Genomic DNA, 24,977 nt, shown 5'->3' with positions numbered 1-24,977 from the left:
CATTTGTGTGATTTCTACTGAAGTTTAATGCCTGTTGCTGTATATATTTTATAAGACAAGCTGTCATCTATTTGTTGAATGAGACATAAATAAACATTATGGTTCTAAACAACTTTGCTAGTATTATATGTATCTGATTTGGGTGGAATTAATATAGAGATCATAAAAATGACTAGATGCACAGTTTGATCATCATCCTCTACTCAATGGGTGACATCTGCTCCATTAGCATGGTGCTATTGTGAATGAAACAATTTCCTTTGAAAATGTGTAATTTTTTTTTATAATACATTTATGTAAAATAAGGCATTTAAGAATAAATTGATATAATTCTTAATTATTGAATCAAATAAAAATGTAATTTAAGGTAGTTTTTTGTGCTTGCAATCAATGTTATTTCAGTATTATTAAATAATTTGAATAACTTTTTTTTTTTTATGTTTTGGTATTTCTATTAATTTTTAAATGTTTCTTATAATATTTGACTTTTAAAATTCACATTTTAAATGTATTTGTATTTCAATTTTTGTACTTATTATTTTAATTAGTTACCAAAGCAACATTTCAATTTTCTAAGTTTAAGTTTAATTAAAGTATATTTTGAAACATTTCTTCATTTAATCTTTTTAAATTTCACCTTTATTTAAATTAACTTTTTAATTATTTACTCATTTAATTTTAGCTTTAGTTATCAACCATTCAGTTTTGCTGTTCACAAGAGCATCTTGGACGTTCTGCTATGGAAGAAAAAAAAATCTGCCTTTTTTATGACAGAATTTGCATTTTGGGTTAATTATAGAATAGTTACATAAACACCTTGCACAATTTTCCAGCAGAGATATGCTAATGGTAAATGTCCCCAATAGATGGTCTTGATATTTCCATTTTTCCTCTGACAACAGCATATACTCATTTTCCACTGTTGACAGCCGAGCTTATGCAAGATAATAATATGAAACTCCACTTAGTCTAAACTCAGGCGGTATACACTGATAAAGCGGTATTTTATTTATTTAAAAAAAAATCAGAAACATGAATCACTAAACAGACTCAGTCAAATTGTTTTTATTGTCTCCTCGTCCGAGATCTCATAATAAATGTGTCTGAAGGCCTCTTGAGGGCGCTTGTGAGCTACACAAAGATTCTCTCCATTTCCAAAAGATTGACACAAGTATTGAAATAATAATAATAAAACACAAGTACAGGCCTATATTTTACAAAGTTTGACACTTAAACCAAGCAGTTTGGTGCAGGAGAGCAGAGGGATGAAGGGATTTTGTGTCTGTGATGCGTGATTACGTTGGGATCTGCCAAAGTCCCAGCCGGTGTGTTACTGCTGGCGTTTAGTGCAGCACGATAGCACACATCTTATTCCCCGGCGCCTCTGTGACAATCCTGGAGATCGGTTTGAAATAATGAACACACTCACACACACACACACACAAACACACACACACACACACACACACACACACACACACACACACACACACACACACACACACACACACACACACACACACACACACACACAAACTCTCCATCTTGTCCTTATGATGTTGTTCTCACAAGGGGGAAATGTAAGTCTGTAACCGCCGTGGAAACAGGACTGACTGGGTGTTCTGCTGTTCTTCTGTTTATTTGCAGGGCCAGCTGATCAATGCCGGGGAAAGTGTTAACTTCTGGTCACCTCGTATGAACTATGCACCCAGAAAAAATAAAATAAAATAATGTTAGAAAGAGGTTGGAGAGAGAGAGAGAGAGAGAGAGAGAGAGAGAGAGAGAGAGAGAGAGAGAGAGAGAGAGAGAGAGAGAGAGAGAGAGAGAGAGAGAGAGAGAGAGAGAGAGAGAGAGAGAGAGAGAGAGAGAGAGAGAGAGAGAGAGAGAGAGAATTTGTTAGTTTTGCACTTTTGCACAAAAAAAATGTTCCATTCATGTAAATCAGTTTACCTGGAGGCCATTTTGGCAATGAACTAGTTTTCTATGTAGGCAAAAGTTTGTCAACATTTCCAGAGTTTTACTTTATTAAAATGAGCAGCAATGCATTGTGATTCATAGTAAGGATAAAATAAATTTTAGAATAAATAGAATTTAGAATGAGTAATTTCTAACCACAATCGATCATATTTGTGAGCAGATTTTCTCACCGGTAACATCTTGTGGAAATGTCCCTAATGGAATAATTTACCCAAAAAATGAAAATTTGCAGGAAATGTACTCACCCTCAGGCTATCCAAGATGTACAGTAGATTAGTTTGTTTTTTCATCTGAACAGATTTTGAGATATTTAGCATTCCAACAATTGCTAACCAATGGATGCTCTGCAGTGAATGGGTGCCGTCAGAATGATAATCCAAACAGTTGATAAAAACATCTCAATAATCCACAAGTGATGCATAAATAAGTGAAACCAGTTCTAAATAAATATGTTGGTAGATTTAAATGTGAGAGGACAACAGATGATGGATTTTTTTATACTGGAAGTAGTGTTATTATGGGTTATGTATTTTGGCCATAAGTGACGGTTTTAAGTTAAAATGCCTTAATGATGGATTTGTTTCTTACAAACATGCAGCTGTTCATTTCAAAAGATGTTAATTGACGAACTGGATTTGTGTGGAATTATTATTGTGATGGACTCTCATTATGACGGCACCCATTCACTGCAGAGAAGTGATGTAATGCAATTTTTTTTTCCAAATCTGTTGTGATGAAGAACCAAACTCACTTACAGTTACTGTACATCTTGGATGACCTGAAGGTAAGTAAAAGTTTGATCAAATTTTACTAAACATTTAATATAGGGTGATGTTACCATGCATCCTCTTTTTCCCGGACATGTCCTCTTTTTGGTCCTAAAAAAAAGCGTTTGGCTGGGATTTCTAATCGACAAAAATTCTACAGTCACCATTCACCGTGTGCATTTTTTAATTAACATTTTGTTTTTCATGGTATTGGGCTACTTTTGCCTACTTTTGCCAATTGGTTGATTCTCCCCCATGGGTTAAAGGTTTGAAATGTTGAATAAATCTCATTTGACTGAAATACATCTTGTATTCTACAGTATATGATAAAACTATGATGTTAAGTTTTGTGAAGGAGGGCCTCTGGTTGGAAGCTTTTTTTTAGCTGTGTTTATGATCAATATACATTAAAGTGACCGTAAAATATATATTTTAGGTATGGAAATGACAATTTAAATGGTTGATATTTGGGATATAGACCTTGCACCCACAGTCCTCGTTTTGGAAAACTAAAATATGAACACCCTATTTAATAAGTCAGCTTATTGCCACAGGGCATTAAATATTCCATTAAATATAGTATAAATCAGCTGTTTAAAGCCTCCAGCAGGTTTTTCACAGCAGCTCTGTGTGAGGTAAACCCAAGTCAACAACTGCTTTCTCTCCAGGTAAAGTGTTACCACTTGTTAATATTTTGCAGAGATATAAAATTTTGCCTTTTTGCCTTAATAGCCGAGATCATTTGAAAAGGCTCTTTTCATAGAAGTGTGTCATTATTCTTCTCTTATATTACTAAAATTATATACTGTTTTGTTGTCTCTCTTGCACGAGTCAATTCAGTTGACATTCTCTCCATGCAATGGTTGTGTATTTTCATTATCAGATGGCACAGACAGGTGTATAATAAGCACATTCAAGTTTAACTCTTCGCATTCATTTTATGTGGAAAGACGGAAGTCATGTGTTTTAGAACAATCAATATAAAAGCCCTAATGGCGTATAAACACAATGAAGTCCATAATGATTATAAAGACACATCAGAAAGAGGCAAAATGTTATAAGCATTCTGATCGCTACATGCATTAAAAAAGTACACAATGAATATGTACGAAAGAGCATACCAATTTCAAAGCAGTAAATAGCATGTAAACTAAGCACAGTATGCAAATTTTCTCAAATTAACTATCGATTTGTCTAAATGATCAGTTTACAGTATTGCTCACACAAAACGTATTAATAGAGAAGTGTAGTTTTCATGGTGTACCACCTACTACTTTAGCCTGTTATTCAGAATGTAATATTAGTCAATTATGTACTGTTTATATACCATATACAACTACAAAAACATGAAAATATTACTTTTGGTCAGTCCAATCAAACAATGAATCAAGAAAGAGGTTAAAAATGTCAACTTGTACTATTTTCGGTTCATCTTCATAAGTTATGGGGATATAGTATTCTACACATTGGGATCTTTTGTATATGTACTGAACATTTTGGCAACATTTGCATAATGCAAAGTGTATACTATATACTGTTTGGTAGTATGTGACTGTGTGACAAGAATACACTCATGGTAAACAGTTTTTTCTCACCTTCCTTTGCCAATATGACACCGTGGCATTCGTTTCACTTTGCCACCTTACAGATGGAGAAAGAATAAAAAAGAGAGGAGAGAGGTTTGGGGATTTAAATTGTAATAGTTTATAAAAGGTACAAAAGCTGTCCCTTGTACATAAAAGGTCCATTTTGAAACCTTAACGTTACATTTGATTAATTAAGGTGTACATATTAGAACCTAAAAGGATCAAAAGTGTACCTTTTGAAAAGGTACCTCCCCAGTGATAGCTTTTGTCCATTTATTTTTGACTGGACTGAGACTTGAATATGGGTTTACTTACAACCAAGCACCATGATTCCCATCACAAAGAGAACTGCGGCGATGGTTAACCCTACATGACGTAGATTGGAGTAATCTGAAATAAAAAATAAATAAATAAACCTAAGTCATGTTATGCATTAAACATGATGCAGAACACACTAACAGAAGAATCCAGTCGAGCAGTCTGGAAACATACATAAAGTCACATTAATTTTAATTGCATGCTTGTGTGTGGATGTCACAACAGACTTTTAATCATTAAGTGTCTCTCACAGCAAGAGAAGCAACAAAAGTCAATTTCATAAACAAATCCTTAAACTTTATCAAATGCAGCATCCAGTACACAAAGCAGGTAACCCCCCCCCCCCCACCCCCTCTCTCTCACACGCACACACACACACAACAAAGGCTTTGAAGTAACAGCGAACTGGCACTAGACACCTTTAACTGATGAAACTCTGAAACATATTCAGGCACTTATAAACTTAGTTCCTGGGGAATGAATGCAGAACAGAGACATCTTCGGGTCACAGCTAATGAGGCTATTTCCTGAACATCAGATTTCTTGTAGCTGCCCTAACAATAGGAAGTGATTGAAGCAGCGGCTGTCGCCAGGTCATAAGCTTTCAAATACAGCTCTTGAGACAGTAATAGTGCTCCCGAGCTCGGCACCTCTGTGCTTCTTATAAACACAATACTTTCCACTGACAGGGAGATTGAGTTCCTCCGGTCTTTGTGTTTGAACGCACTGACAGCAGCTAGTACGCTGCTGTACCAGAAAATCAGCAGACAATTAATTGGTAATGAGTTCCACATGATCACCAAATGTGACCATGGACCACAAAACCAGTTATAAAGTTCCATTTCTAAAAAAAATTATATTTTAGATTTAAAAATCTTAATACTGAGAAAATCACTTTTAAAGTTGTCCAAATAAAGTTCTTAGCAATGCATATTACTATTTAAAAAAATAGTTTTGGATATATTTACAAAATATCTTCATGGAACATGATCTTTACACAATATCCTAAGGATTTTTGGCATAAAAGAAAAATCTATAATTTTTCCCCATACAATGTATTTTTGGCTATTGCTACAAATATACCCCAGCGACTTAATGCTCCAGTGTCACAAATATGTGGTCTATTAATGTTACCCTCAGGTTATCCAGATGTATATGATTTTGTTTCTTCATCAGATCAGATTTGGAGAAATGTACTATTATATCACAAGGGATGCTCTGTAGTGAATGGGTGCCATGAGAATGAGAGTGCAAACAGCTGACAAAAAACACCACAATAGTCTACATAACTCCAGTCCATCAATTAAACTGCAGGCTTGTAATAAATTCAACACTAAGATTTTTAACTGTTGCTTATACGGCTAAAATAAAACTTTTCATTCATAGTATTGCTTTATCCAATAATAAAAAAAGTAATCTTATCTGAATCAGGAGAGAAATATGCACAGATCAAGCACTGTTTACAAGTGAAAACAGTCCAAAAGTCTAGTTCTAAACAAATATGTCTGTGGATTTTGATGTGATACATCAACAGGGAAGCATTTTTACACTGGAGGAAGCGTTATTATCGATTATGTATTTTTTGCCAGCAACAAAGTTAAAAAAGTTTTAATGGATTTGTTTATTATGATGTTTTTATCAGCCATTTGGGCTCTCATTCTGACGGCACCCATTCACAAGTTATATAATGCTACAATTCTCCAAATCTGTTCCAATGAAGAAACAAACTCATGTACAAGTTGGAAGGCCTAAGGGTGAGTACATTTAAGCAAATTCTTATTTTTGGGTCAACTCAACTATAATTACTCAATAATAATAATAATGTTATTTGAATAACACTGCTATTGGATTTCTGTGACATTCCTTATGTTGTGTGTTTTATCATCCATTAAGTGAGAATCTATAAGTCCAGTCACTTGAAAAAATTGTAGCACAAACAACACATGATTTAAAGTATCATCCATGTCTGTAGAACAAACAGTGCGGCACGAGTTACAGATGACATTCAATACTTTGGGTTAGAGGTTTGTTCAAGCAGTAATAGTGAAGTCTGCATCAGTGAGCACTATTAATGAATGAATGATTAAACAAATACTTACTGTAATGAAACGGCTCATCCCATTTCTTGTCTGTTGAGGAAATTGAAAAATTTAGAGAGATGTTGACATCATAAACAAGACCTAAAAACAGTCCACATGCCTATAAAATGTAATAGACTCTATCATTTTCATAATATGCTAAATAAGCCAGCAGAATATGTGACGGTGTGTGTGATCATGGTGATGGATTCATGAGCCTGCTGCATCTAATGAGAAGAAACAATCTTTCACTTGTCCACATCACATGATCTTCAACACTAATTCTACGATTCAGTCAGAGTTGTGTCAATAAGATAAAGTTTATGCAAATTACTTTAAGATTTGATGGGTAAAATTTAGTGGAGACTGAAATTAATGTAATGAAAATCAGTGAAATGTAATGAAAATGTTAATTATTTGACCATCCTTAATCAATAATTGATTTTGGATCAAAAATATATTAGGAATGCAGCTTTAATTTTGTAGTTTAATTTTAAATATCATAATAATTAATATTTGCATATTTATAAAAATATATACAATATCATTTTTAATTAATGAACAATACAAAAATCTGGAATTCAAATTTTATTTTTAACTATATTAATACAAAAATCTCATATTTTTTATTACATTTTATATTACTTACATATTATTATTATTTTTTGTATAATGTCAGACAATGTTTGCTCAAAATTTATTAAAATGAAAACATGCATTATTGACAAAGATTTTAATAAATACAATGGGAAAGTAACACCTCCAATACAGTATATTGGCCTCCCATAGGCTATAGAATACATTTGTAAATTGTAAATGTAATTGTAAATTTTCTGAAATAAAGCTGACTAAATAAGCTTTTCATTGATGTATGGTTTATTAGGATCAGACAATATTTGGCCGATATACAACTATTTGAAAATCTGGAATATGAAAAAAAAAAAAAAAAAATCAAAATACTGAGAAAATCGCCTTTGAAGTTGTCTAAATGAATTAATCAAAAAATTAAGTTTTTATATATTTAAAGTAGGAAATTTACAAAATATATTTACTTCATATCTTAATGATTTTTGCCATAAAAGAAAATTCAAAATTTTGACCCATACAATGTTTTTTGGCTTTTGCTAAAAATATGCCCCAGTGACTAAAGACTGGTTTTGGGGTCTAGGGTCACATTTATGTAAAAAAAAAGGAAAAAAAAAGAGGAAGATGAGAAAGTTTTACCCCACTTTACAGCTCCGGCGGTCGCGGTTATGGAGGTGGTGGTGTTAAGGGTCGCTTCAATGAGAAAATAAGAGGGAAGTGAGGTCAAGTAAAAAGACAAAGAGAGAAACCTAATCTAGCATGTACATTCTTTTCTCAAATTCACAGAGTTATGAATAGGAGTGATCTTTTGAATCCCGTTTTTGTCCACAATGTAGGTTGACAGCAAAGACTTTCCGAGTGAAAAGCAGATGCTGCTTCTTATCGCAATCCTATGGATTTGTCCGTAATCGCTTCTAATTAAATTCCAGCAGCACTCATTTTCTGTCTGGCCCTGTCTTTCAAATTCAATTTTTGCATATTTCAATGGCCCTGCTCTCCCAGGATATATGGTTGGTTGATTCTTCATAAAGCATATCAGCTTGCCACGACAGTGCTCCTCAATCCCGCTGAAATGCTGCATTATCTTTAAGCCTCTCAGCATGGAAAGAGCCTTGAACATTTTCTAATTACCTGCTAATTATGTGTGCCCTTGATATAAATTACAATAGTAAAGAGGAAGCCTCTCAGCTATTCATGCAATTCTGAGCTTACCCTCCCACAATCCCACAATCCCACACTGAAAGTCACTAAAACCAAAGTTGCATTTCAGTCAGAATCAGGGCTTACGGTGTGCGGCAGACATCTTTTTGGAGGTCACAGAGGATGGCACAGGGGAGTCTGTAGAGTCTTCAGTGTTTGCTGCAGTTACGGTGAGGTTAAAATCCTCTTCATCTGGGCTCATTGTCACCTCTGTCGTTTTCAGGTTATCTGAAGGAACGAGGCGAACACTTTCATGATTGAATTGGACTAGAGATATAAGCCAAAACAAATATCGCCAGTTTATTATGCCACCAAAAATCAATTCCTTCTGTGACAGAACAAACTTTACGAAGACATTTTGTACTGGGCCTGTAACTCAGTTTAGCTGTATTGGAAACACTTAGATTCAAAACCGCAAACAAATTGGAAGTATAGAATAAACATATACTGACTATAATATAAAAAATAACAGGCAATCCTGGGATGGTTATGTGGTTATGCTGGGAAATAAAAATGTAAAAAAGGAAATCAAATTCCTACCCTTACCCTCGTCTGTGGGTTCAGGGTTATTAAACGGAGGTGTGGGGCTTGTCATTGGTGCTGGGGTCTCTGTTTCTGTCACGTTCTCAGCTGCAAAACCTTTAAAGACAGAAACACAGAAACATTTTGGCTACGGTTAGAAAACTTCTTCACGAAGATGGAGAGTTTGGGTGGAGAAATCTTGTGCTCTTTAGGTCTCTTTAGGTATTATGTGGGTATCTTTTGGATGCTGATCACATCTTATATTTTTTGGAGTTGCTGAAAAAGTATATTTTCTGGGATACAGTTCAAGATCTTGGGATATTGATTTCCCAGGGGTATTTTCAACAATGTACCTAGCCTATTTTTCAAAAATCTTTGAAAGCTGATGGCTATCTTGTAAAATTATTTATAGCATATAAAAATACCATTACCAGAAAACGGTATAAGCAAACACCTGCTTAAAATGGCCAATTGATAGAAATATATTACGTAATTTAAGGCCCAGAAACGGATTGATTTCAAAGTTACAGCAAGAAATGCAGTTTGTATTAATATAAATATAGACACCACAGACACACACACACACACACACACACACACGTGTAGACACTATATAGCAGAAGGAAAACAGCAGCAGCAACATGGCTTTAAAAAAAGGTTTAGACACAAGAAATGGAGATACATTTTTCAGAACAGATCATCACGCAAACAGCTTGCAGCACAATTTTTTTTTTTTTTAAAAACAACAACTTTTTAGCAGAGTTGTTGTCAGCTTGTGTAGTGTGTAACAATTAGCATTGGGGGGGGGTCAGATGCACAAACGGTAATAAAAACTTGCCTTTTGTTTTCATTTTCTGCTTAGGAAAACTTGAGAGTTTCAACTTGGTACACACTGAGCTTCTAATATAGACTAATGAATATATTTGTTTTGTAATTTGTTAATTTGTGTGTAAATGCCATCATATAAATTAGGCTACAAATGTTTTATTTATCATCTATATTTGAAGTGTTTTGGTGCCACATAATAATAATAAGATTACTGGAAGTGGTAGGCCTGTTTTGAGAATAAAGTCAAAATACAAGAATAAAGTCATAGCAAGACGAGATTAATTGATGAACTTTTTTGAGAATAAAGAAGTGTATTGCATGAATAAAGTTAATAAGCAGATTGGAAATAATATTTCATGTAATCAAGTCCAAGCGCATCAGGCACCCTGCTTTTTGTGTTCAAATTGTGTACATTTTATCATGAATTGCAATCAATATATGTGCTTTTCCCTTTTTAGTATAGTTGTATCATGAAATAAACATTAATGAACAACAGAAGGCATGAAAGAAAAAGTACAATGTAATTCATGTTTAATCATGTAATCGAAAAGTTACAGATCTAATTGATTCAAATGCTTCTTGAGCTGAGTCGAATACAGCAATATCTCACACCACATTAAAGAGTGTAAAAAACACATTTATTGTTTTTATTTCATGATAAAATGTACAGAAAGTTGAACATTTACATTATATTAAAAGTAACAAAGCGCAAAGCTTATTACGATTATTGAAATGAATGGGCTTGAATGTGAAATAGCCTATTAATTCCAATCACAGGCCTGAAGGCCTACTGTCAATAAAACAGCTTATGAATAGTCAAGTAAAGTTATTTACCTCAGAAATATTTATATACATTTATATATATATATATATATATATATATATATATATTTTAATGAGTGTTTGAAGAACACATTCAGTGATCCGGGCCAGCTTAAGAGTTCGAGTTTCCACACACACAAGCAGCAGATGAATGCAAATGTATTCTGAGGCTGGCATAATAACAGTGTGGTGATGTAGAGTGCAGCGGTTTGTAATGAAGGCAGGCCTCTCATAGACCCTGCCACAGAACAAGGACTAATTGTGGTCTAGCAGAGATGGGTCGCAGCATATTTGTGTGCATTTTCCGGTTATGTGCAGTTTTTCCAATGAATCCCTTCACAAGATGAATGGCCACATGAGACTGAGCAAGTCTACTGGCAAACACTGTGATTATTGCAGAATGGCTATAATCAATCTTTTATTGGAAGTATTAATCTGAAAAAGATTAGACCCACTGGTCATTTGTGGTTTTGGGTAATGTAGGATTTTATTAAAAATGTGCATTATCAGATTATGCTGACAAATGTTTATGATGTATACGTGTAACGTCATAAAATATGGTGTGTGTGCATGTGTGAAAGACAGAGGAGAAGAATCATGATAACTCACTTCTGAAGACGAGTAACAGAAAAAAGGCGGCCCCTCGTAAAAGGATCTGAAAAAGAGGAAACACAAGTACACAACCAGGTTAAAAACACTTCTCCTTGACTGTGGAAAAAGTTGGCTGTGGAAAATTACTTTGAAATTTTTCCACGAAATATTGCTGTTATTTAAGTATTCTATGCTATTGCAACTTTAAAGTAATGTGAACCCATTTTACTTCCATAATGTGACGTTTGTAAAAAATTTTTTTATATTTTTTAATCTATTTGGAAATGACTAATATATAGTGAAACATAAATAAAAATCAACACATTTTTTCCCCCAGTTTTGATAATAATGATAATAATAATAATAAATGTTTCTTTAGCAGCAAATAAGTATATTAGAATGATTCCTGAAGGCTCATGTGAACTGAAGACTGGAGTAATGATGCTGAAAATTCAGCTTTGCATCGCAGGAATAAATTACATTTACAATATATTAACATAGAAAATAGTTATTTCAAATTGAAATAATATTTCACAATTTTACTGTTTTTATTGTATTTTTGATCAAATAAATGTAGCATGGGTGAGCATAACAATCCTAATCTTCTGAATGGTAGAATATTGTAAGTAGTTTCATTTCAGATTTCATGTTAAATATTTAGCAATCATGCATGTGTCATGGTGCTTTACAGTTCTCTCTTGCTACTGTAAACATTCTACCTGTGTAATAAAAGCATTTTGAGATGAAATGTTTTAACATTTCCCAACCTTATCATTAGCCAATCAGTTGCGGTTGTTTTGGAAATGTATGCCGATAAAAGGCCAACAATAGAAGGCTGCCAGTGTTTCTGCGGGGAGGGGTTGACATGAGCAAGTACATAGCACAAACACTGGATTATGACACATCAGATGACAGGCTGGCATTAAAGCACCAAGCTCTCCATTAGTATAATCAAACAACTGCAGGACCAAAAATAAAGCGGTTCTGTAGCTGTGAAAGAACAGACTGCCGCAGACTTGGCCAAAGCTCATGGCTTTAAATATGAACCAATGATAGCAGAGTCTTAGGGTGTCAAGGAGTGTGGGGTATGATGCGTCACTGGGTAAACTGTGTCAACCCCTTGGCAAGCCATGGATTATAAAATAAAGCATTTTATTTTATTTTATCTTTTCAAAAGTTTGGAGTCTGTAAGATTTGGAAGTCTTTTATGCTCACCAAAGCTCTCATTATTTGATCAATTATACAATAAAAATCAGCAAAATTGTGAAATATTATTACAATTTAAAACAACTGTCTACTGTTTGAATATATTTTAAAATGTAATTTATTCCTATGATGGAATGCTGAATTTTTAACAGCCATTCCTTGAGTCTTCGGTGTCACATGATCCTTCAATCAAACTCAAAACATTTATCTGAAATAGAACTATTGTTTACAAAAATGCAGAAGTCTTTAATATCACTTTTGATCAATTTTAGTGTTCTTGCTCAATAAAAGTTTTTATTTCTTTAAATGTGGGGTAAGTTGTGCCAATTTAAAAAAAACTAATAGTGAAAATCAGATTTGCATTCAAATGCAGCAAATGTTATATTTGTCTTGTTGATAAGTAGGGATAACATTTTCTAATAATCAAAGACAGAAATAGTATCAATAATATATATACACAGTACAGACCAAAAGTTTGGAAACATTACTATTTTTAATGTTTTTGAAAGAAGTTTCTTCTGCTCATCAAGCCTGCATTTATTTGATCAAAAATACAGAAAAAACAGTAATATTGTGAAATATTATTACAACTTAAAATAATAGTTTTCTATTTGAATATACTTTAAAATAATAATTTAGTCCTGTGATGCAAAGCTGAATTTTCAGCATCATTACTCCAGCCTTCAGTGTAACATCCAGTCTATCACATGATCATTTAGAATTCTAATATTAGAATTAGAATTTAGAATTCTAATATTCTGATTTATTATGAGTGTTGGAAACAGTTCGGCTGTCTAATATATTTGATGAATAAAAGGTTCAAAATAACTGCATTTATTCAAAAAAAAAAAAAATTCTAATAATATATATATTTTCTTTACTATCACTTTTTAGCAATTTAACTAATCCTTGCTGAATAAAAGTATTGATTTTATTAAAAAAAAAGAAAAAAAAAATACTGACCCCAAATTACTGACCAGTAGTGTACGTATATTGTTATAACAAAATATTTATATTTTAAAAACATAGCTTTTTTTTTTTTTTTTACTTTTTATTCATCAAAGTATCCTAAAAAAGTATCACATGTTCTGAAAAAATATTAAGCAGCAGAACTGTTTCCAACTTTGATAATGAATCATCATATTAGAATGATTTCTAAAGGATCATGTGATAATGATCCTAAAAATTCAGATTTGCATCACAGAAATAAATGTTAATTTAAAGTTTAATAAATTTTAAAACAATTATTTTAAATTGTAATAATATAATCACAATATTACATTTTTTTTCTGTATTTTTGATCAAATAAATGCAGGCTTGATGAGCAGTAGAAACTTCTTTCAAAAACATTAAAAATAGTAATGTTTCAAAACTTTTGGTCTGTACTATATATATATATATATATATATATATATATATATATATATTTAAAGGGATCTCTACATAAATGCTGTATGAATAGTTTCATGCTTTCTCGTCTGATTTGTTAACACTATTACAACGAATCCTGCAATGTTCCTGACTGTAACAGCTTCCTCTAAGCTAGCAGAAACGTGGACATAGCATGTTCTGCTGAAATCGGCAGATGGAGCCCATGCAGCATGAAGCCTTTGTGTCTTTACAGTTTAACTGAATCTGTCTCAGTTAAGTAAAATCTTCTGACTTGTCAAAGATTATAAATTAAAATTAAATTAAAATTTAATTTATGCATTTAGCAGACACTTTTTTCCAAAGCGACTTACAGTGCATTCAGCCTATCAATTTTTACCTATGATGTGTTCCCGGGGAATCGAACCCCCAACCTTGTGCTTGATAGCGCAATGTTCTACCAATTGAGCTACAGGAACACTATATTATAAATAATATTATAAATGCATCATATCAAAACTTTATGCTAAACATTTTCTGAATAAATGAACAAAAAACAAATTATTTTACAACTATCTCTGCTTTCCCCTACAACAATAAAAAGGCATGGTTGTAGTGCCCACTTACAATTCATGTGAGTCTTGCTTCACACTACTTCCTGTAATTGTGAACTGCTGCCACGTGTTAATACTACACATTCAGTTTGTTTAAAAGTTAGATCAAGCCCCTCATTACCGTCTTGTTTAACACCTTTTAATGCAGAGACGACCGAGTCATAAAGCGGGGTATGAAGATAATTCAATGTCTCAACGGATCTATGCAATAATATATTCATATTGGCTACAGCTTTTAAAGTAACATTTCAAATTTATAGAACATGGCATTAACTATTAAAATAAAAGTTTGAATGCAACTTTATAAGCTGTCATAAAAAGTGGAAAAAAATATAAATTGTGCCTGTGTTTTTATATATATATAGATAGTATATAATAAGATAATAAAAATAAGGTTTAATACACCCAGCTGACCGTTTAACGTGAATAAATAAACATTTATTATTATTATTGCACATTTATTTTTTCATTTTCTATTTTAATTTGTGGCCTCTATAAGAACTTTTTCATTAGAAGTAGCCACTTTGATCCATGTGAGGGCAAGCATGTATTGAACTGTGGCTGTGTACTTCATTTTCTTCTGCAGGTGAGTGACTGTGTTTACTTGTTTGTAAAGACAGATGGTCCTCTGGGTCTTCCATGATCGATGGATCAGATGAACGAATAGGCTGGTCCACCGTGATCTCACATGCTTGAAGCACATGTGCCTCTTGCTAAGCATATCATGTTCCTCTCTATCTCTACATCTGCTTACCTTGTAGCAACTGTGTATCACTCAAGCTCAGAAACTCCAAAACTAAGCACAAATAGTTATTATTTGATTTCACTTACCTTGCTGTTCATTTTGATCTTGCGTACCACATCCAATCGGAGTCATACAGAGCACATCATCTGCCGGTGTGTTATAACTGTTGGTTAGTGCACCACGCCCTAACGTTGAACTTCCTCTCACGCTCAGTTCTTCTCACTGGTGTTGAGGCCCCTCACTCGTGTCCACATCTGCCAGTCCTCTATTATGCCCGTCTCATCAGCTATTGTCTACAATTCAAACTATGTTAATGCCAGGCTCTCTCACATTGTGTGTATCAGCACTGTAACTCATTGTCTAAGCAGCTCTTTGTGTCGGTTCTGTATTTGTGTATGTGCAACACATAACCGAGAGAAGTGTTATTTGATTGCATTTTAATATCTTTTTATGTATTATGTATTAATTATTTTATGTTTTATTATTTTTATAACACAATATATATATATATATATATATATATATATATATATATATATATATATATATATATATATATATATATATATATATATATATATATATATATATATATTATATTAATGTAAAAAAAAATAGTGCTAGGTCAAGTTGATTTTATTAGTCGGTTAATAAAATGTGTAAAAAAAATTACCACAGGCCTGTATGCAGGAGGGAAATGAGTCATATTTAGACTTAGAGACTAACTAACACTGCAACCACCCAGAACACCTTAGCAACCAACTAGCAACTGCATTGCAAACTTGCCTCACAATTAACTTGGGAAATGTAAAAACTGACTTTTACCCCCAGGTGTTTCTCATTTAATTCCTAATAATTAAAAAAAAAAGAAAAAGGATAAAATACAAATTTATATATATCAAAGAACTGCTGATATAGTTAAATTATGCATTTAAAAATTAATGTTGGAGACACGGTTCAGATAATTTGGCTTCCGGAAGGAATTGCTGAAAAATGTTTGAATCTATACACTATAAAATAAATAAATTAATAATAAATCATATTTATTAGAAAATTTATTGTAAATAAAACAATGATTATTACAACAGTGTATCTGCATGATTTTTAAGCTAAAATTTAAGACTTCATATGATCTGCATAAATAAAATGAAGTCTATATAAGTGGGGTAGAGCAATGTCTGTGGTAACATATTAAACTATAAAATGACTGTAAAAAATATATTTACAGTTCAGATAAAGAAAGAACAAAATGTTTTATAAAATTATTTTATAAAAACGTCTCGGTTACATATGGTAACCCTCGTTCCCTGAAGGAGGGAACGGAGACGCTACGTCGGTGACCGACGAATATGGGATATCGCATAGATAGACCAATCTACTTCGAGTGTAAACTAAACGAGCCAATGTACATTGGCATGCAATTATTGCATCCAGCTGCTGCTGATCACTGGCTGAGTAAAAGAAGGCAGCAGGTGCAATGCATTCCAGTTTTCCGCTGAGGAGCCGAGCTGGGGACCCGGCAGCTTAGCGGCAGTACAGCAACCATGGCGACGGGACGTGGTGTCTCCGTTCCCTCCTTCAGGAAACGAGGGCTACCATACATAACCGAGACGTTCCCTTTCAGTCGGTCACTCTAGTTTAAGCAAGCCGACACTAACCGGGGCCTCTCAGTGCCACTACCCGTTTAAGGTGAGAACACAGGAGGATACCGGCTCTACACGAAGGCTATAGAACCTAGCAAACGTGTTAGGGGTCGCCCAGCCCGCAGCTCTACAAATATCTGTCAGCGAGGCACCACGAGTCAGCCGGCCCGAAACTCTAGGCATGAATCGTCAACCGAAAATGCATGCAGGTCCCCTACCCTCTTGATGGAGGCCAGTGCAAGCAGGAGCAGAGTTTTCAATGAAAGAAACTTTAGCTCAACTGAATGCAAAGGCTTGAATGGGCCCTGCTGTAGTGATTTAAGCACTAGAGACAGGTCCCAAGAGGGTATACAGGGGGGCCGGGATGGATTTAACCTCCTGGCCCCTCTATGGAACCTGACGATGAGGTCATGCTAACCCAAAGACTTCCCATTCACGGGGTCATGGTACGCAGCAATAGCAGCAACCTGGACTTTGAGGGTGGAGGGAGACAGCCTTCGCTCCAGCCCTTGCTGCAGAAAGGACAGCACAACTGCAATCGGACATCTTCGGGGGTCTTCTCAGCGATAAGAACACCACTCGACGAACAGGTTCCACTTCAAGGCGTAAGCGTGTCTCGTAGACGGTGCTCTTGCCGAAGTGATGGTGTTCGCTACCTCTTGGAGTAGGTCACCTAGAACCTGAGGGCTGTCGCAAGGAGCACTAGTTCGGGGAACCAGGCCCGCGTGGGCCAATACGGCGCTACTAGCAAGACTTGCTCCTCGTCCTCCCGGACTTTGCACAGTGTCTGTGCGAGAAGGCTCACTGGGGGAAACACATACTTGCGTAGGTCCCGCGGCCAGCTGTGTGGCCACCTCCAAATCAGCTGGACCATCAGGGGATGGAGTTGCCATTCTCCTGGGAGCATTGCTCGAGACAGCTCGTTGGCTGTATGACTGAGCAGGCCTGGAATGAGAATGGCACAAAATGACCTCAGAACCTTCTGACTCCAAAGGAGGAGGTGGCGGACGAGTTGCGACATGCGACGAGAGTGCAGACCACCTTGTCGGTTGATGTTCGCAACAGTCGCAGTGTTGTCCATTCGGACCAACACATGCTTGCCTCGTAAGAGACCTTTGAGACGGTTCAAGGCAAGGTGCGCTGCTAACAACTCTAGGCAATTGATGTGCCACTGCAGTTGCGGGCCCGTCCAAACCCCTGAGACTGCATGCCCGTTGTACATGGCTCCCCACGGTGGTGGAGGCATCCGTGTAAACCACAGCATGCCTGGAGATCTGCTCTAGGGGCACCCCTGCCCAGAGAAATGCAAGATCTGACCACGGAATGAGGGTTTGGCGACAGGCCAGTGTAACTTGGACCCGGTGAGTGCCGTGCTTCCATGCCCACCTCGGGACTCGGCCATAAAGCCAGTGCTGGAGCGGTCTCATATGTAATAGGTGAGCAGTGTAAGTGCCGCCGCGGCCGCCATATGCCCCAGGAGCCTCTGAAAGAGTTTCAGTGAGACCGCTGTCCTGCTCTTGAATGTATTCAAGCAGGCTAGCACCGACCGCGCACGTTCCTCTGTGAGGCGTGCTGTCTGTTCGACCGAATCCAACACCATATCGAGAAAAGAGATCCTCTGCCACGGCGAGAGTTTGCTCTTTTCCCAGCTGACCTGAAGGCCCAACAGGCTCAGGTGCCGGAGCACCACATCCCTGTGCTCGCACAACTGATCTCGAGACTGTGCTAGTATCAGCCGGTCATCTGAGAATGCGAACACCCTGCTCTCTGAGAGGAATGAGAGCTGCCTCCGTGACTTTCGTGAAGACCTTGTACTGAAATACCATTCCTTCGAATGCAAACCGCAGAAAAGGTCTGTGGCGCGGAAGGATGGACACATGAAAGTACACATCCTTCAGGTCGATTGCTGCAAACCAATCTTGGGGACGGACGCACCCGTAAATGCGTTTCTGTGTACGGGCTGTAAAACCCCGTCCTCTTATCGGCTGGAGGGACCGGCTCTATCGCGTCCTTCGCCAGTAGGACTGCGATCTCTTCCCGCAAGACAGGGGCATCGGATGCTTTCACTGTAGTGAAGCGAACACCGCAGAGCTTGGGGGGATGCCGGGCAATCTGAATCACATAGTGGAGGCTGATGGTTCACAGAAGCCAGCGAGACGGGCTGGGTAAAAGGTGCTTTCTGGCAGTAAAAGGTGCCGTCCACGACTTGGTGAGCTCATCATGCACTTCCGGAAAGAAAGGCACTGGGGTGGGGCGCTGAGAACCAGCGCGCGCCACCCCGAGAAACCAATCATCCAGCCGCGAGGGTTCGGGACGCGGTGGGGGAGCGTGCTGAACTCGTAGTTCACAGCAGACACAGTTGAGCAGAGCGATACTAACGCTCGGCTCCGAAGCGAAAAGCTGGAATGCATTGCACCTGCTGCCGCCTTATACTCACGCAGTGATCAGCGGCAGCTGGATGCAATAATTGCATGCCAATGTGCATTGGCTCATTTAGTTTACACTCAAAGTAGATTGGTCTATCGAAGTGATATCCCATATTTGTCGGTCACCGACGTGGCGTCGAGAGTGACCGACTGGAAGGGAACTTCACATTTCAGCCTTCAAACCATTAAGAAATTAAGAAAATGGATGAGGTAAAAAAGTATTGATTATTAGATTAATTAAAAGAATTATTATCAATCAATTATTTTATTAATTAAATAAAATATACTACATATATTTTATAGTCTTAAATGTTTAGATTATTACAATGCATTATCTTCTTGTTGATCCACCAGTTCACATTTACAACTCTGTGTGATGCTCCGTAAAAATATGGGTCGATTTCTCATTGATCTGAACAAAAACAGAAGACGGGTTGATTGAAAATGGAAATCCATTCTTTGATAGTAGGAGACGCTTTCAGAAGGGCACTAGCATTTTTTTTAATGTTTTTAATGGACTTTTGATAACAAACTTTCCTATCTTCATCATTTGCTGTTTTGAAGAAGCAGACTTGAAGTCATTTGCCCATCATCCAATCACTCCGCTGTGTTGGAGAAACAAGTGAGATATTTAAGACATCTTATCTTGTTTTCTCTAAATTTTCTCTCATGCTCTGCATTTTTCCCCTTAAAATGGTTTAGATAAGTGACATACACTACTATGGAGACTTCTCTGAAAACAGAAGGAAGGAAACCATGTAACCCACAAATGTGGTAACGAAGCAGAACACCATGTTCCAGAGGTTGTCATGACAGCAAGGCCTCCTCGGCCTAAAATTAGGTTTGACTACAATCACAAAAGTACTGAACCATTGTTTAGCCTTCTAAAAAGATCTGTAATGAACATCACAGGATCTCTGAAAACCCTCCTCCTCCTACATACTCCAACATTCCTTGAGAAAGAAATTCAATTTCACAATTCTCAAATGATCAACATCCTTATCTGTCCATCTGATTCAATAGTAATTGTAAAGCACGGTCAACTTAACCTGTGGTATCAATAGACCACTGCTTTGTCCCCCACATTACCGTCTGTTCTGCAACAATAAACAACAGAAGATTGCCAGAATTAAACAAAGATTAGGCAGACCGCCCCGTCCCCATGTCACGTTCTCAAAGCTGACCCCGCAAACCCAAGATTCCTTCCTCTCCTCTTTTTACATAATGCTACAATTTGTCACAATATTTTCAGTTTCTTTAAAGATAATATAGCTATCTTTAAAGTTAACATTCTTGGTGTTAAAGAATGCCTGGCTACATACAGTACATTCTTCAGAATATGTTACTTTGTGTTAAACAGCTGTAAGAAATGTATACAGGTTGGGAAAAAATTTATGTAAATTATGCAAATGATGCTTTATGCCTTTAATGGGCCTTTACTAAGTCTATAGCATTTTTTCAACAGTTTTATCCTTCACCATGCAAAAATTTTCTGAACAGCATAGGAATAAAAAAAAAAAAGTTAAACAAACAATCAAGAAAAAAAAAAACTTGATATTTTAATACTTTGAGATTTGGAAAAAATTAGCAAGTTATTTCGTTCTTACATTAGTCTCCTTATGTCAGTCCACTAAAAGTAGTTCAGATAGCCAGGAAAAGTGATATTTTATCAAGATCTAGTTTTTTTTTTTCACTCTAGCACTACCTAGCATAATGAAGAGTTTTAACAAGGCCATTATGGAGCACCACTTAGCCTCGAGCAGGGCTGTGTACACACATTTTGAGGGCCCAAAACAAAAAAGGGCACAAGGAGCGTCGGTTCTTGTTAATACAATACATATATACAGTTAAAAGAGAAGACAGCACACTCTGTAATAACTGACTTTATTGTAGATGTTTTGATTAGAGTAGGCTGCTTCTGTCGCATCTTCAATGGAAGTAGGGGAGAGTGGGGTAAGTTGAGCCAGTGCGTAAGTTCACCCACCCCTGCATCTTGGCAGCTGTAGACTATGTATTTTGGAACCACCCATCATTTCTGCCAGACTGTGAAAAGGAGAAACACATTGGGGGAATGGAAGGCACCATGGCCATAGCCAGTGTTTGGAAATTAGTGTGTTCTGGGTGGGAATTGTGTTACAATAACCATCATGCACTTCCACTTTAAAAGAGACAGATATGTTGCTGTTTGTGAAATATGTTTTCTCTGTTTTGGAGGAATGAGCATTGCACCATTACTTTAGGTTAGGGGTATATAATTGTATCAGTTAAATATTATTTATTTATTTATTTATTTTTTCAGTACAGGCCTATTGCTGTTATGTGTATAGTTTTCATTAATAATCATTGCTATATATATGCTAACTTTGTCTAGTGTCCTTATTGATGTTGTTAGCATGACTTTTTGAACAAATATGAAATAGAATAGACATAACATACTTTGTACTAGTGTTATATGCTACTGTTTTGATAGTATTGATAACATTTCTGACAGATATAATAGTGATGTGTGTGTGATTTTTTTTTTTTTTTTTTTTGGTGTTTGCCTTGCCATATCTGGTATCCTATCAGAGATACCATCTCTGTGGGCTCTTTAGAATACTATCAGTTTAAGTTCTGGCAGTGTTGCCAAATATTGCTATGAAAATAAATGATAAATAAATAAATAAAAATATTTAATGGCTAGCAAACTCTCTGTTTAGTCTGTTTTTAGGAAGGCTATAACTTTGGTGTTCAACATATCTTTTCAGAGATGCAAACAATTAAATGTTGAAATTTAAACTTCATTTGGTTGGTTTTGTTGTTAAAGTTTACTTTAACAAAAGAAAATATGACTTTCTGTAAAAGGAAATTATTAAATAACTTTTAAAATTATTATTTATTTCACATGGGTTTGAATTAGATTCAGTCAGATGGTCATTTTACACCCAGATGGTGCATCTTACCCACTGACACAACTCGGGTCAACTTACTCCTAACCTGGGGCAAACAGAGCCACGGGAACACTTTTTTTTTTATAAAGAAAGCATATTTTTAGAACCCTTTGTCATAGAACACTGAGATCTTCTGATCTCGGCCTACTCACCATGCCTAGATGTAGACTTAAAAAATGAGGTGATCATGCTTTTGCGACTGCAGGTAAGAAACTCTGGAATTGTCTACGTCTTCTTATCAGAGTAGCCCCCTCTATTTCTGCTTTTAAGTCTGCTCTAAAGACATATTTCTTCTCTCTAGCTTTCAATACCCTTTGATCATTGGTTCAACTGTTGTTTTGTAAGTGTTGTATTCTAAATTTGATAGTCTTGTTTTATCCATCTTATTTGAGATTTTTATTCTATTCTATGCAGCACTTTGGTCGACTTTGTTTGTTTTTAAATAAATAAATATTGTATTGTATGTTGAACTGCCTTTAGCAACCTCCTATCGCTCTTTCTCTCGCTGTCTTCTTTTTTTGTGAAGGCTTTTTTTTTGTCTACAAAGTGTGCCAACAACTTTTGTTCAAGCTGTTAGCACTTTTAAAAGGCTGAGTCATTACCGACAAAACCAAAAACTAAAAACTAGGCTACCGACTATTTACTAATTCAGCGGATCAACCACTGACTTGTGGATCGTAATGCACCTACCTGGTAATGCATTGACCTTCTTCAGGGATTGTGGTCTCCACCTTACAAGGAACAGACCACTTTGAGCTGGGGTGATAGGGGTACTGGTGAGAGGGGCACCTCAGCCGATGAGGGCAAAGGGTCAGTGGTCTCAGGGGCCACCCCAATGTGCATGGCCCTGCCCTTTTATTGCATGTCCTTGCAGTTGACAGAAATAGTGGCAGTTAAGGACCAATGTAGCTATAATTATAACTAGCCATAAAACAACAGAAAACACAAACAAAATTATTTGTGAAGCATGCATGAGTGTGTCTGTCCAGTAAATCTATTTAAATGCATTAACATTTAAACTGATTCAGTTCCAGACTTTGTGAAATTATATTAAACTTAATTTGAGTGGAAGGTCTTCTCTTTAAAGCAATAGTTCACCAGAAATTAACATTCTGTAATTAAATGCTCAGGCGTTTTTTCTTTTCTTCTTTTTTTTGTGAAAGAATCATTCAGGTCAGGTTTGTGTACTGGATCAATTCATTTATTCAAAAGACTAACCTCAAAAGAATGTCTTAAATAAATAATGACTTAAATTTGTCTGGGTCTCCAGCCTTTTTTACACCACGGATCGGTTATGTTTTTGGAAATATTCTCACCAACTGGCTGGAGGGGCGTGGGTTTATATATAAAAGGAGATGTGAAAGAGGAATCAACTTGATATTCGTGCACCTGGTATTAATCTCTGTGCATGCACGCTTTGGAAATCAGCATGAGTAACTAATCCAGTTCTCTTTTGCTGCTTCTTCTTGTGGTTTAAAATCGCCTGAATGTGTAAACTGGCAAATATTTCTGTGAATCACATGCATGCAAAATATATCACGGCTCAGCTTATATATATATATATATATATATATAAACACCATATATATATAACAGATCCAAACAATCATACATTTACTAATTAAACATTTAATTTATGAAATTGTCAAATTTTTACTCCAGCAATCGCATACAACAAACGAAAATCATTAGATGATTAGAAGATCATTAGAACAATCATTAATGTACAATAAATAACAGAGTGTCATATCTTTTCCCACAACATTTGTGCTACACAGTAGCAACTCTTCCACGGCCCGGCCATCTGCCTCTGTCCTTTTTGGGAAAAAATAATGTAAGCTGTATTATATGAAAGCTTGTTTCTGCCACAGAAAAAAAAAAAAAGTAATAATAATAATTTTTATCTCACAATTCATACTGTTTCAAGGAATTGTGGGAATATGTTTAAATTGCGAAATAAAAACTCAGATTTGCAAGATATAGACTTTTTATATTTTCTAAAATTTACATTTATGGATGAACTATTCTTTTTTACAGCTGCTTTAAAGCTATGAAGCAATATCTGTGAAGCAATATAATCCATAACTCTTTTTTTATATTAATATAATAAAAACATTACAAATGGATACAATGCACGAATCAAACTGCTTTTGATGAGAGAAATGCGAAAGAAAACTCCTCTCCAGATAAATATTGGATTACGCCAATTTTGCTGAAACACATGCCTGGGTTATTATTGCATGTTTTAGAGATAATTACCTGATTGAGGTGTTCAGTGAGCAGAAACGTCTTTCTGGTTGTCAAGTGTCCTGAATTATTTTATTTTTTCAGAAAAGATGGATTAGACATGGGAAATACAGCTGTTAGTCTGCCATAGTCTGTCAGCTTCAATCACTTTTTTAATTGTACTTTTTATTGTAAACTAATTAGTGGTTCTTGCATTTTTTTTAAGCCATAAAAAACGAATGATACATTAAATTGTGCTGCTTATTGAGGAGAGGTATACTATTACTATTCAAAGTGATTGGAAATATGATTTCAGCCTGGTACAACACCACAAAAGTCAATCATAGTTCCTTCAGAAAGCACTTAGATTCTGGTACAATGTAATGAACATAAATGCTGAACACAAGAAAACATAAGGAAATAAAGATGAAATGCTGTTTGGAAATGTTACAGCTATTCAGATCATCTGCACTGTATTCTTGCAAACCTGCACCTGGGTAATGTCAGAGAATAACCATATTTGCATCTTCATCACCAACTTTTTC

The 24,977-nt window shown here is 35.7% G+C and overlaps 1 protein-coding gene and 1 long non-coding RNA gene across 3 annotated transcripts; both read right to left on the bottom strand.

Moving 5' to 3' along the window:
* Nucleotides 1–1,152: 1,152 nt before the first annotated feature.
* Nucleotides 1,153–4,951, bottom strand: LOC132123193 (uncharacterized). The gene is made up of 3 exons (XR_009426466.1): nt 4,646–4,951; nt 4,340–4,385; nt 1,153–1,700 (listed from the first exon to the last, which is right to left on the bottom strand). It is a non-coding gene; the product is annotated as an uncharacterized LOC132123193 (long non-coding RNA).
* An 892-nt stretch (nt 4,952–5,843) lies between these two features.
* fxyd5 (FXYD domain containing ion transport regulator 5) lies at nt 5,844–15,484 on the bottom strand. Of its 2 annotated transcripts, none has more exons than XM_059533764.1 (6): nt 15,294–15,484; nt 11,293–11,338; nt 9,052–9,150; nt 8,599–8,739; nt 7,951–8,004; nt 5,844–6,777 (listed from the first exon to the last, which is right to left on the bottom strand). In XM_059533764.1, the coding sequence occupies exons 1-6, from the start codon at nt 15,303–15,305 to the stop codon at nt 6,704–6,706; spliced, it is 426 nt and encodes a 141-aa protein (XP_059389747.1). In that variant the 5' UTR covers nt 15,306–15,484; the 3' UTR covers nt 5,844–6,703. The 2 variants fall into 2 exon arrangements, with proteins under 2 accessions (XP_059389747.1, XP_059389749.1); XM_059533766.1 differs by having other exon boundaries at nt 5,870–6,777; nt 9,058–9,150; nt 15,294–15,468.
* Between the last annotated feature and the right edge of the window lie 9,493 nt (nt 15,485–24,977).

The sequence above is a fragment of the Carassius carassius genome, chromosome 41 (genome assembly GCF_963082965.1).
Source record: "Carassius carassius chromosome 41, fCarCar2.1, whole genome shotgun sequence".
Lineage (NCBI taxonomy): Eukaryota > Metazoa > Chordata > Actinopteri > Cypriniformes > Cyprinidae > Carassius > Carassius carassius.
Note: the sequence above shows the minus strand (reverse complement) of the source record. Positions and strands in the feature narration are given on the sequence as shown.